The sequence below is a fragment of the Xenopus tropicalis genome, chromosome 5, assembly GCF_000004195.4.
Source record: "Xenopus tropicalis strain Nigerian chromosome 5, UCB_Xtro_10.0, whole genome shotgun sequence".
In the NCBI taxonomy this organism is placed as follows: domain Eukaryota; kingdom Metazoa; phylum Chordata; class Amphibia; order Anura; family Pipidae; genus Xenopus; species Xenopus tropicalis.
In genome coordinates this window covers 1,350,334-1,363,922 of record NC_030681.2, presented here as the reverse complement: position 1 = coordinate 1,363,922, position 13,589 = coordinate 1,350,334, and the positions used below count along the sequence as shown (strand labels likewise).

Genomic DNA, 13,589 nt, shown 5'->3' with positions numbered 1-13,589 from the left:
TGGGGCAGTGGGGGGCGGCACTATATTGGCACCTAATGAGCAGATTATGGGGCAGTGGGGGGGTGGCACTATATTGGCATCTAATGAGCAGATTATGGGGCAGTGGGGGGCGGCACTATATTTGCACCTAATGAGCAGATTATGGGGCAGTGGGGGGGCGGCACTATATTTGCACCTAATGAGCAGATTATGGGGCAGTGGGGGGGCGGCACTATATTGGCACCTAATGAGCAGATTATGGGGCAGTGGGGGGCTGCGCTATATTGGCACCTAATGAGCAGATTAAGGGGCAGTGGGGGCGGCACTATATTGGCACCTAATGAGCAGATTAAGGGGCAGTGGGGGGCGGCACTATATTGGCACCTAATGAGCAGATTATGGGGGGGTGGCACTATATTGGCACCTAATGAGCAGATTATGGGGGGTGGTCTATATTGGCACCTAATGAGCAGATTATGGGGGGTGGCACTATATTGGCACTTAATGAGCAGATTAGGAGGTGGCACTATATTGGCACCTAATGAGCAGATTATAGGGCAGTGGGGGGCGGCACTATATTGGCACCTAATGAGCAGATTAAGGGGCAGTGGGGGGCGGCACTATATTGGCACAGTTGGCTGACCCAGTCTCTCCCCAGGTGGCACATTGCTGCAGAATGGCCAGACCACGGCTGAGATCCCTGAGGAGGTTCCACTCACCACACTGGGCAACAAAAGGCACAGCTCTGGTGACAAGATCACTTTCCCACGTGCCAGTCTGCACCCTATCACCACCCTTGGTACGAATGTGTGTGGGTGCTGCCCCCCCCCCTCTCTTTCTTATGTTCCTCCAGGCATTCGCTCTCTTTAAAGCCAAAGCTGTGCCCCGATAACCTTCTACTCCCCTATATGTTACTGTGCCCCGATAACCTTCTACTCCCCTATATGTTACTGTGCCCCGATAACCTTCTACTCCCCTATATGTTACTGTGCCCCCATAACCTTCTACTCCCCTATATGTTACTGTGCCCCCATAACCTTCTACTCCCCTATATGTTACTGTGCCCCCATAACCTTCTACTCCCCTATATGTTACTGTGCCCCCATAACCTTCTACTCCCCTATATGTTACTGTGCCCCCATAACCTTCTACTCCCCTATATGTTACTGTGCCCCGATAACCTTCTACTCCCCTATATGTTACTGTGCCCCCATAACCTTCTACTCCCCTATATGTTACTGTGCCCCCATAACCTTCTACTCCCCTATATGTTACTGTGCCCCGATAACCTTCTACTCCCCTATATGTTACTGTGCCCCCATAACCTTCTACTCCCCTATATGGTACTGTGCCCCCATAACCTTCTACTCCCCTATATGTTACTGTGCCCCGATAACCTTCTACTCCCCTATATGTTACTGTGCCCCTGCATTCCCCAAGCTTTGGGTGCTGTACCCCCCGTTGCACAGTAAGTGACCCCCGTGTGTTGGCTCCGGCAGGTCGGGGTGAGTTCGGGGAGGTGTTCCTGGCTAAGGCCCCCAGTGCAGATTCGGCGGCGGGGGAGTCGGTGGTTCTGGTGAAGGCGCTACAGACCCGGGACGAGCAGCTCCAGATGGATTTCAGGCGGGAATTGGACATGTTCTCCAAACTGAACCATTCCAACGTGGTGCGCCTGGTGGGGCAGTGCCGCGAGGCAGAACCTCACTATATGGTTCTGGAATATGTTGACCTGGTGAGAAGAGCAGGTTTTTGGTTCTGATCTCGTCCCAATCCTCTACCCTCTTGCTTCTCTTAACTGCCATGTTAGTTAGTAGCCTGTCCCCACCTTCTGTCCTATGGTACCTGTCACTGGTACTTACCTGTGGGTCCTGTAGGGAGCACTGACCCCCCCCCCCCCCAACTTGTGCCCTATGGTACCTGTCACTGGTACTTACCTGTGGGTCCTGTAGGGAGCACTGACCCCCCCCCCCCCCCCCAACTTGTGCCCTATGGTACCTGTCACTGGTACTTACCTGTGGGTCCTGTAGGGAGCACTGACCCCCCCCCCCCAACTTCTGCCCTATGGTACCTGTCACTGGTACTTACCTGTGGGTCCTGTAGGGAGCACTGACCCCCCCCCCCAACTTCTGCCCTATGGTACCTGTCACTGGTACTTACCTGTGGGTCCTGTAGGGAGCACTGACCCCCCCCCCCCAACTTCTGCCCTATGGTACCTGTCACTGGTACTTACCTGTGGGTCCTGTAGGGAGCACTGACCCCCCCCCCCCCAACTTCTGCCCTATTGTACCTGTCACTGGTACTTACCTGTGGGTCCTGTAGGGAGCACTGACCCCCCCCCCCCAACTTCTGCCCTATGGTACCTGTCACTGGTACTTACCTGTGGGTCCTGTAGGGAGCACTGACCCCCCCCCCCCCCCCCCCAACTTCTGCCCTATGGTACCTGTCACTGGTACTTACCTGTGGGTCCTGTAGGGAGCACTGACCCCCCCCCCCAACTTCTGCCCTATGTTACCTGTCACTGGTACTTACCTGTGGGTCCTGTAGGGAGCACTGACCCCCCCCCCCCAACTTCTGCCCTATGGTACCTGTCACTGGTACTTACCTGTGGGTCCTGTAGGGAGCACTGACCCCCCCCCAACTTCTGCCCTATGGTACCTGTCACTGGTACGTACCTGTGGGTCCTGTAGGGAGCACTGACCCCCCCCCCAACTTGTGCCCTATGGTACCTGTCACTGGTACTTACCTGTGGGTCCTGTAGGGAGCACTTGACCCCCCCAACTTCTGCACTATGGTACCTGTCACTGGTACTTACCTGTGGGTCCTGTAGGGAGCACTGACCACCCCCCCCCCAACTTCTGCCCTATGGTACCTGTCACTGGTACTTACCTGTGGGTCCTGTAGGGAGCACTGACCCCCCAACTTCTGCCTGTGGTACTTACCTGTGGGTCCTGTAGGGAGCACTGACCCTCCAATATCCTCTGTGCTCTATGGTACCTGCCCGTGGTACTTACCTGTGAGTCCTGTAGGGAGCACTGACCCCCCAACTTCTGCCCTGTGGTACTTACCTGTGGGTCCTATAGGGAGCACTGACCCCCCCAATTTCCTCTCTGCCCTATGGTACCTGCCCGTGGTACTTACCTGTGGGTCCTATAGGGAGCACTGACCCCCCCAATTTCCTCTCTGCTCTATGGTACCTGCCCGTGGTACTTACCTGTGGGTCCTATAGGGAGCACTGCCCCCCCAATTTCCTCTCTGCCCTATGGTACCTGCCCGTGGTACTTACCTGTGGGTCCTTTAGGGAGCACTGACCCCCCCAATTTCCTCTCTGCCCTATGGTACCTGCCGGTGGTACTTACCTGTGGGTCCTATAGGGAGCACTGACCCCCCCAATTTCCTCTCTGCCCTATGGTACCTGCCCGTGGTACTTACCTGTGGGTCCTATAGGGAGCACTGACCCCCCCAATTTCCTCTCTGCTCTATGGTACCTGCCCGTGGTACTTACCTGTGGGTCCTATAGGGAGCACTGCCCCCCCAATTTCCTCTCTGCCCTATGGTACCTGCCCATGGTACTTACCTGTGGGTCCTTTAGGGAGCACTGACCCCCCCAATTTTCTCTCTGCCCTATGGTACCTGCCGGTGGTACTTACCTGTGGGTCCTATAGGGAGCACTGACCCCTCCAATTTCCTCTCTGCCCTATGGTACCTGCCGGTGGTACTTACCTGTGGGTCCTATAGGGAGCACTGACCCCCCCAATTTCCTCTCTGCCCTATGGTACCTGCCCGTGGTACTTACCTGTGGGTCCTATAGGGAGCACTGACCCCCCCAATTTCCTCTCTGCCCTATGGTACCTGCCGGTGGTACTTACCTGTGGGTCCTATAGGGAGCACTGACCCCCCCAATTTCCTCTCTGCTCTATGGTACCTGCCCGTGGTACTTACCTGTGGGTCCTATAGGGAGCACTGACCCCCCCAATTTCCTCTCTGCCCTATGGTACCTGCCCATGGTACTTACCTGGGGGTCCTATAGGGAGCACTGACACCCTCAATTTCCTTTCTGCTCTATGGTACTTACCTGTGGGTCCTATAGGGAGCACTGACCCCCCCAATTTCCTCTCTGCTCTATGGTACCTGCCCGTGGTACTTACCTGTGGGTCCTATAGGGAGCACTGCCCCCCCAATTTCCTCTCTGCCCTATGGTACCTGCCCGTGGTACTTACCTGTGGGTCCTATAGGGAGCACTGACCCCCCCAATTTCCTCTCTGCCCTATGGTACCTGCCGGTGGTACTTACCTGTGGGTCCTATAGGGAGCACTGACCCCCCAATTTCCTCTCTGCTCTATGCTACATGCCAGTATAAGGGGTAACCCCCATTTGTTTGTGCTGCAGGGGGATCTGAAGCAGTTCCTACGGATCTCCAGGAGTCGAGATGAGAAGCCGAAGCCCCTAAGCTCCAAGCACAAGGTGAATTCACTTCTCCCCCATATACAGCACCCTCTCCCCTACCCCCACCCTACTGCCCCCCCTTACCCATCAGCCCTACAACCAATCGGGCAGCTCCATGGGATTCTTCTAATTGGATGTAAAGGGGATTGCAGCTTCACTATGATAGAGGCAGGGATATTATGGGAGGGCGGTTTCCCTATGATAGAGGCGGGGATATTATGGGAGGGCGGTTCCCTATGATAGAGGCGGGGATATTATGGGAGGGCGGGTTCCCTATGATAGAGGCGGGGATATTATGGGAGGGCGGGTTCCCTATGATAGAGGCGGGGATATTATGGGAGGGCGGGTTCCCTATGATAGAGGCGGGGATATTATGGGAGGGCGGTTCCCTATGATAGAGGCGGGGATATTATGGGAGGGTGGTTCCCTATGATAGAGGCGGGGATATTATGGGAGGGCGGTTCCCTATGATAGAGGCGGGGATATTATGGGAGGGCGGGTTCCCTATGATCGAGGCGGGGATATTATGGGAGGGCGGGTTCCCTATGATAGAGGCGGGGATATTATGGGAGGGCGGGTTCCCTATGATAGAGGCGGGGATATTATGGGAGGGCGGTTCCCTATGATAGAGGCGGGGATATTATGGGAGGGCGGGTTCCCTATGATCGAGGCGGGGATATTATGGGAGGGCGGGTTCCCTATGATAGAGGCGGGGATATTATGGGAGGGCGGGTTCCCTATGATCGAGGCGGGGATATTATGGGAGGGCGGGTTCCCTATGATAGAGGCGGGGATATTATGGGATGGGATTTGATGTCGCCCCACACATTCCTATAAACTCCATTCACACCAGCACTCAGATACTTCAGCCAGTGCATGGATTGCCCCCACTGTTTCCCCAAGCTCTTACCCCCTTCTTACCCCCATGTCTGTGCTTGTGGCAGGTCTCTCTCTGCTCTCAGGTGGCTCTGGGGATGGAGCATCTGTCTAACAGTCGCTTTGTGCACAAGGACCTTGCAGCCCGGAACTGTCTCGTCAGTGCCCAGCGGTTGGTGAAGGTCTCTGCCCTGGGCCTGAGCAAGGACGTGTACAGCAGGTTAGTGGGGGGAGCCCCCCATTACTGGCTGCTGATGCTGTCATTCTAATTTGTACTTGGGGGGTAAATAGGGGCCCAGGGTCTTTGTGTCGCCATGAAGCTCCTATAGCTGCTCCCTAAGTGCTGTCCCCCTGATGCCAGGGTTCCACATGTGGCTTATTGGGTAGATAAGTTATTGGGTGGGGCTGGACCCGACCCACCTGCCTTGGGACATGTTGGTACTGGGCCCGACCCACCTGCCTTGGGACATGTTGGTACTGGGCCCGACCCACCTGCCTTGGGACATGTTGGTACTGGGCCCGACCCACCTGCCTTGGGACATGTTGGTACTGGGCCCGACCCACCTGCCTTGGGACATGTTGGTACTGGGCATGACCCACCTGCCTTGGGACATATTGGTACTGGGCCCGACCCACCTGCCTTGGGACATGTTGGTACTGGGCCCGACCCACCTGCCTTGGGACATGTTGGTACTGGGCCCGACCCACCTGCCTTGGGACATGTTGGTACTGGGCCCGACCCACCTGCCTTGGGACATGTTGGTACTGGGCCCGACCCACCTGCCTTGGGACATGTTGGTACTGGGCCCGACCCACCTGCCTTGGGACATGTTGGTACTGGGCCCGACCCACCTGCCTTGGGACATGTTGGTACTGGGCCCGACCCACCTGCCTTGGGACATGTTGGTATTGGGCCCGACCCACCTGCCTTGGGACATGTTGGTACTGGGCCCGACCCACCTGCCTTGGGACATGTTGGTACTGGGCCCGACCCACCTGCCTTGGGACATGTTGGTATTGGGCCCGACCCACCTGCCTTGGGACATGTTGGTACTGGACCTGACCCACCTGCCTTGGGACATGTTGGTACTGGACCCGACCCACCTGCCTTGGGACATGTTGGTACTGGGCCCGACCCACCTGCCTTGGGACATGTTGGTACTGGGCCCGACCCACCTGCCTTCGGACATGTTGGTGCTGGGCCCGACCTACCTGTCTTGGGACATGTTGGTACTGGGCCCGACCCACCTGCCTTGGGACATGTTGGTACTGGGCCCGACCCACCTGCCTTGGGACATGTTGGTACTGGGCCCGACCCACCTGCCTTGGGACATGTTGGTACTGGGCCCGACCCACCTGTCTTGGGACATGTTGGTACTGGGCCCGACCCACCTGTCTTGGGACATGTTGGTACTGGGCCCGACCCACCTGTCTTGGGACATGTTGGTACTGGGCCCGACCCACCTGTCTTGGGACATGTTGGTACTGGGCCCGACCCACCTGTCTTGGGACATGTTGGTACTGGGCCCGACCCACCTGTCTTGGGACATGTTGGTACTGGGCATGACCCACCTGCCTTGGGACATATTGGTTCGGGAACCCCCTACCCAACACCCCCGGCAGGGCATTCCCCAACCTCCTCGCTGCCCTCACCGTGCGGTACCCACTAACCACACTGGCCCAATTAGAAACTATTCCATTTCCCCCCTCTCTGTGTAATCTACCCTTCAGCCAGTTCTCTATCCAATTACAAATATTATGTTCTAGGCCAATATTCCTCAATTTGATCATTAACCCTCTGTGAGGTACTGTATCAAACGCTTTAGCAAAGTCCAATCCCATCCACTGCCATCTCAGAGACTAGCTTCCTACTCACCTCCCCATAAAAGACAAATAAATGAGTCTGGCAAGATCTGTTACCCATAAACCCATGTGGCACAAACTAATAGTATTGTGAGCTGCAATGTATTCAAGTACCCTATCCCTTATTACCCCTTCCAGAAGCTTTCCTACCCCTGAAGTCAGACTAACAGGCCTATAGTTTTCAGGCTGAGAACGGAATCCCTTTGTGAATAACGGCACCACATTAGCAATTCACCAGTCTCACGGCACCATGCCAGACCCCAATGAATCCTGGGAAATTAAGGGAAGAGCTGAGCCCGTTTAGAACCCTGGGATGAATGACTGGGGATCCCATATTATCAGTCACCGCCTCTATGCCCAAAGTACCACCCCCTGTGCCAGGCTAAGGTGCCCCTTTGCGACACGGCTCAGAGTTGAATCCTGACTTTAACTGCTTCCCTTGCACCTTGTTCTAAGTTTCTAACTGTCACCTCTTCCCTCCCAGCGAGTACCACCCCCTACGCCAGGCCAAGGTGCCCCTACGCTGGATGCCCCCCGAGGCAGTGCAGGAAGACGACTTCTCCACCAAATCTGACGTTTGGTCCTTTGGGGTGCTAATGTGGGAGGTCTTCACCCTGGGGGAGCTGCCCTACACCTCTCTGCCCGATGAGGAGGTGCTTGCTGGTAGGTAGCTGGTGGTGCCAGTAATGGTGTCAGGCTCCGCCCATAATTTGGCTTCAGTCCCATTGATTGTATTGGAGGCAGGGAAGGTTTAGCCACAGACGCAGGATGGAGGGAAGCCATTGTTGCCCTGCTAACTTCCTGTTCCTTCGTTGTGTGTCGCCCTGCAGTGGGAGGGGCTTACCCTGGGTCCCATATTTCTCTCCGGGTTCTAATACGCTGTGTGTTGCCCCCTAGGCCTACAGAACGGCTCCCTGAAACTGGCGGCCCCCGAGGGCTGTTCCTCCCGGATCTACAGACTGATGCAGCGCTGCTGGGCCCCCAGCCCCAAGGACCGACCCTCCTTTAGTGAAATAGTCAACACTCTCGGGGATTTAACTTCCAGCAGCAAAACCCAAGGGTGAGCTTGCCGGGCCGGCCATCCCCAGAAAGAGTCTGCCTCAGGAAATGCCTACAGGTAAAGGCAGATTTGGCCACACAGACCCTGCTGCCAGGCTGGCACCGGTGCCCACGCCATATACACCGGGATATAAAGCACAGGCCGATGATCGGGGGGATTGATATGAACTCGTCTCCATTCCTTCCTATTGCGGAACCCTCACAAGCACAAGCAGAGACTCCGCCCCCTGGCAGCATGCATGCCCGCTCTGATGCCCGTATGTACATAGAGAAGCATCAGCTCATTAACACTAATTGTATGTCTCATGCACCCCCATATTTATTCAGTCTCCATCATGTTACATTATCGGTACAAGGGGGTACAGCCCTGGGGAAGGGGTGAGGGGGCCCCCCGAAGCTGCTTTATGTGACCCCATTCCTAGTGGAGACCTTGGCATGGAACGTTCTTTTCACATTATTTTCCCCTCCTCCAGTGTCTTTTATCGAAATAGTACGGGAAAGGGTGTTCATTGTGGGATATTTACCCTTGGTACGAGAACAGCTGATTGGTCCTTGGGGACCTTTATCCCTGGCATGAGATGTGTCCATAGGGGACTTTTATCCCTGGAACAAGATGGGTCCATGGGGGACCTTTATCCCTGGCAGGAGATGGGCAGATTGGTCCATGGAGGACCTTTATCCCTGGCAGGAGATGGGCTGATTGGTCCATGGGGGACCTTTATCCCTGGTAGGAGATGGGCAGATTAGTCCATGGGGGACCTTTATCCCTGGCAGGAGATGGGCAGATTGGTCCATGGGGGACCTTTATCCCTGGCAGGAGATGGGCAGATTGGTCTATGGGGGACCTTTATCCCTGGCAGGAGATGGGCAGCTGGGTGTATGGGGGACCTTTATCCCTGGCAGGAGATGGGCAGCTGGGTGTATGGGGGACGTTTATCCCTGGCAGGAGATGGGCAGATTGGTCCATGGGGGACCTTAATTCCTGGCAGGAGATGGGCAGCTGGGTGTATGGGGGACCTTTATCCCTGGCAGGAGATGGGCAGATTGGTCTATGGGGGACCTTAATCCCTGGCAGGAGATGGGCAGATTGGTCTATGGGGGACCTTTATCCCTGGCAGGAGATGGGCAGATTGGTCTATGGGGGACCTTAATCCCTGGCAGGAGATGGGCAGATTGGTCTATGGAGGACCTTTATCCCTGGAAGGAGATGGGCAGCTGGGTGTATGGGGGACCTTTATCCCTGGCAGGAGATGGGCAGCTGGGTGTATGGGGGACCTTTATCCCTGGCAGGAGATGGGCAGCTGGGTGTATGGGGGACCTTTATCCCTGGCAGGAGATGGGCAGATTGGTCCATGGGGGACCTTAATCCCTGGCAGGAGATGGGCAGCTGGGCGTATGGGGGACCTTTATCCCTGGCAGGAGATGGGCGGATTGGTCCATGGGGGACCTTTATCCCTGGCAGGAGATGGGCGGATTGGTCCATGGGGGACCTTTATCCCTGACAAGATTGATCCTTGCCCTTTATTCATGGTAGGCAATGCTCAAATTGGCCCATGTAGGGGTAACTGTGCAACTAGGAACTGGAATCAGGAGATTCAGCACTTTCAAGGTGGGAGCACGGGGCATTTAGTTCTTTTTTTTTGCCATTTATGTTTGCCCCAAGGTTCAGATGAAGGATGTACTATCTGTTCTCCTCTCAGGCCCTTGGACCTTCTGTCTGGCTCCTCCCGGGCCCTCTGCCCCCCCCCCCCCCCAGGGCTGTTACCCCACCATGCTGTTACCCCACTCAGTGCTGCTGTTGTGCTTTTTGTTAAGGGCAAATACCCTGCGGGGGGTTCTCTCTCTGAGTGACGTCACTACAATGACCCATAATTCCTGTGATTCTGTTACAGGCCCGACTGGTCTCGTGGCTGACACCCACGCCATAGGGATTAGTGGGGCCCAAGTTGGGATGTAATTGCCCCTGTGGGGGTCCCTGGCAGAACCTCTACCCCTCACACTAAGTGCCTGTATCATGAAGGACTCCGCCAGGGCAGGACTTATCTCCTCTCTTTTTGTTTTACAAACATTTTTTTATTATTTGTTTTTATAACTATGAGTTTGATACAAACGGTAGGATTTATATAACTGGGCCGAGGTACCGGTACCGCCCATATTCTCCCTTTATCTATTGCACATAATAAATGACTTCTGTTTTATAGAACGTTCTCTCCCCCGGGTTTGTTTCTTTTGCAACAGAACAACTGGGAACTGATCCGCCGGGGGGGGTGAGATGTCCCCTCCCACAGGTAGGAAACACTCCGCCTCCCAAACGTCAGCCACACCCATAAGCCCCTCCTCTAGGCAGCAGCCTTTTTCCTACCTGTGGGTCAGGGTGGCATCGCCCTATAGGGTGGTAGTTTGGCCATAGGAGCCACTCAGGTTGGTTGTGACTTTGATCTCCTCCGGTGCCACCCTGGGGCTTGGCGCTGGGCTCATTCTTGTTGGTTGTGCCCCCACCATGGGTATAGTAAGGAGATGAGGATCACATGGTCTTATTCCTGTTTGCTCCCTGTGGGTGCCCACGGGGTGGGAATGGGCCAATTAGATACAAACACATGGAGCTGGAGGGTGTGGCCAACTGGGCCCATAACACTGTGATGCCCATGGGAAGCTGCCAACCCCAGGGCACGACTGAACCTTATGGTGAATGGCAGGAAAGAGTGCAAGCTCTGGGGGTTCTGGTAAGTTTCTCTCTAGAGTACGGGCAGGTAAGTCCCCGGGTTTATCCCTCTCATGTAGAGTACGGGCAGGGTAAAGGCACCCAACAGAGTGACGGGGGGTAAGTCCCTAGGGCTCTCACTACCCAGTCGCCCCACTAATTCCATACACCGCTGCCTCGTTGCTATGGCCGTTGCCGAGGGAGGAACCTTAGACCAGTGCTTCTCCCTAATGCCGTGCCCCTATAACAGCCCCTCATGTACAGGGGGGACCCCCACCCATAAAATGATTCCCAAAACCGTCGGAAATATGTGTTTTCCCATAGTCTTATGTGACCCCTGTGAAAGGGGCGTCCGACCCTGTTGGTAATTTTAACCAATCAGAACCTCACTATACAACAAGCCCCTGAGACACGGCTCTCACTATAACTGAGGCTTTATTCATCAAACACGGAGCCTGGGGGGCTTCAGCAACTGAAATGGGTCACTAACGGCCTCCAACGAGGCCCTGACAGTCTCAGCCTTTATAGAGGACAGACCTTATCTAAATAGTATATGATGCCCCTTGTACAACTGTATGTGGCTCTGGGCTTCCAGCTGGGCAAATACTAAGTGCATGTAGGGGCTTAGCCAATCAGCACTATCGTGTCTGGCCCTTGTGATTTTATAAGATGGTATATTTGACTTTTATATTCTACTTTATACCTTGCATATATAGTATATTTATATACCTTTATCTCCTACCTCACCTGCCTTGGGTTGGCTTTATAGGGGACACTGGGGGATTTTATGTGCCCCTTTATACAGAACTTACCCGTCATAAGTGACTGTCTCAACAGGGTAGGGTTGGGGTTAGGGCTAGGGTTGGGGATAGGGATAGGGTTGGGGCTAGGGTTGGGGTTGGGGCTAGGGTTAGGGTTGGGGCTAGGGTTAGGGTTGGGGCTAAGGTTAGGGTTGGGGCTAAGGTTAGGGTTGGGGCTAGGGTCAGGGTTGGGGTTAATGTTGGGGTTAGGTTTGGGGCTAGGGATAGGGTTAGGGTTGGGGCTAGGGTCAGGGTTGGGGTTAATGTTGGGGTTAGGTTTGGGGCTAGGGTTCGGGATAGGGTTAGGGTTGGGGCTAGGGTTAGGGTTGGGGCTAGGGTTAGGGTTGGGGCTAGGGTTAGGGTTCGGGATAGGGTTAGGGTTCGGGATAGGGTTAGGTTTGGGGCTAGGGTTAGGGTTGGGGCTTGGGTTAGGGTTGGGGCTAAGATTAGGGTTAGGGCTAGGGTCAGGGTTGGGGCTAGGGTTGAGGCTAGGGTTAGGGCTAGGGTCAGGGTTGGGGCTAGGGTCAGGGTTGGGGCTAGGGTCAGGGTTGGGGCTAGGGTTGGGGCTAGGGTTAGGGTTGGGGCTAGGGTTAGGGTTGGGGCTAGGGTTAGGGTTGGGGCTAGGGTTAGGTTTGGGGCTAGGGTTAGGGTTGGGGCTAGGGTTAGGGTTGGGGCTAGGGTTAGGGTTGGGGCTAGGGTTAGGGTTGGGGCTAGGGTTAGGGTTGGGGCTAGGGTTAGGGTTGGGGCTAGGGTTAGGGTTGGGGCTAGGGTTAGGGTTGGGGCTAGCTTTAGGGTTGGGGTTGGGACTAGGGTTAGAGTTGAGGCTAGGGTTGCGGCTATGGTTAGGGTTGGGGCTAGGGTTATGGTTAGGGTTGGGGTTAGGGTTGGGGCTAGGGTTAGGGTTGGGTTATGGTTGAGGCTAGGGTTGCGGCTAGGGTTATGGTTAGGGTTGGGGCTAGGGTTATGGTTATGGTTAGGGTTGGGGCTAGGGTTAGGGTTAGGGTTGGGGCTAGGGTTAGGGTTAGGGTTGGGGCTAGGGTTAGGGTTGGGGCTAGGGTTAGGGTTATGGTTAGGGTTGGGGCTAGGGTTATGGTTGGGGCTAGGGTTAGGGTTAGGGTTGGGGCTAGGGTTAGGGTTAGGGTTGGGGCTAGGGTTATGGTTAGGGTTGGGGCTAGGGTTAGGGTTAGGGTTGGGGCTAGGGTTATGGTTACGGTTGGGGCTAGGGTTAGGGTTGGGGCTAGGGTTAGGGTTGGGGCTAGCTTTAGGGTTAGGGTTGGGGCTAGCTTTAGGGTTAGGGTTGGGGCTAGCTTTAGGGTTGGGACTAGGGTTGGGGCTAGGGTTATGGTTGGGGTTGGGGCTAGGGTTCGGGTTGGGGCTAGGGTTGGGGATAAGGTTGGGGCTAGAGTTGGGGCTAGTGTTGGGGCTAGGGCTATGGTTAGGGTTGGGGCTAAGGTTAGGTTTGGGGTTAGGGCTAAGGTTAGGGTTGGGGTTAGGGTTGGGGCTAAGGTTAGGTTTGGGGCTAAGGTTGGGGTTAGGGTTTGGGTTAGGGTTGGGGCTAAGGTTAGGGTTGGGGCTAAGGTTAGGGTTGGGGCTAGGGTTAGGGCTAGGGTCAGGGTTGGGGCTAGGGTTGGGGTTAGGGTTGGGGCTAGGGTTGGGGCTAGGGTTAGGGTTGGGGCTAGGGTTAGGGTTGGGGCTAGGGTTGGGGCTAGGGTTAGGGTTGGGGCTAGGGTTAGGGTTGGGTCTAGGGTTAGAGTTGAGGCTAGGGTTAGGTTAGGGTTGGGGCTAGCTTTAGGGTTAGGGTTGGGGCTAAGGTTAGGGTTGGGGCTAGGGTTGGGGCTGGGGCTAGGGTTGGGGCTAGGGTTAGGGTT

General features: G+C 55.5%; 1 protein-coding gene across 2 annotated transcripts in view; it reads left to right on the top strand.

Moving 5' to 3' along the window:
- Positions 1-10,423, top strand: part of ptk7 (protein tyrosine kinase 7 (inactive)) — a 41,890-nt gene extending 31,467 nt beyond the window's left edge. For both annotated transcript variants that reach the window (XM_031902710.1, XM_031902711.1), the window contains exons 15-20: positions 638-778; positions 1,479-1,711; positions 4,366-4,440; positions 5,367-5,518; positions 7,646-7,824; positions 8,059-10,423. In XM_031902710.1, coding sequence (XP_031758570.1) covers positions 638-778; positions 1,479-1,711; positions 4,366-4,440; positions 5,367-5,518; positions 7,646-7,824; positions 8,059-8,225 — 947 coding nt within the window. In that variant the 3' untranslated portion in view covers positions 8,226-10,423. The remainder of the gene's footprint in view (positions 1-637; positions 779-1,478; positions 1,712-4,365; positions 4,441-5,366; positions 5,519-7,645; positions 7,825-8,058) is intronic.
- The last annotated feature ends 3,166 nt before the right edge of the window (positions 10,424-13,589 follow it).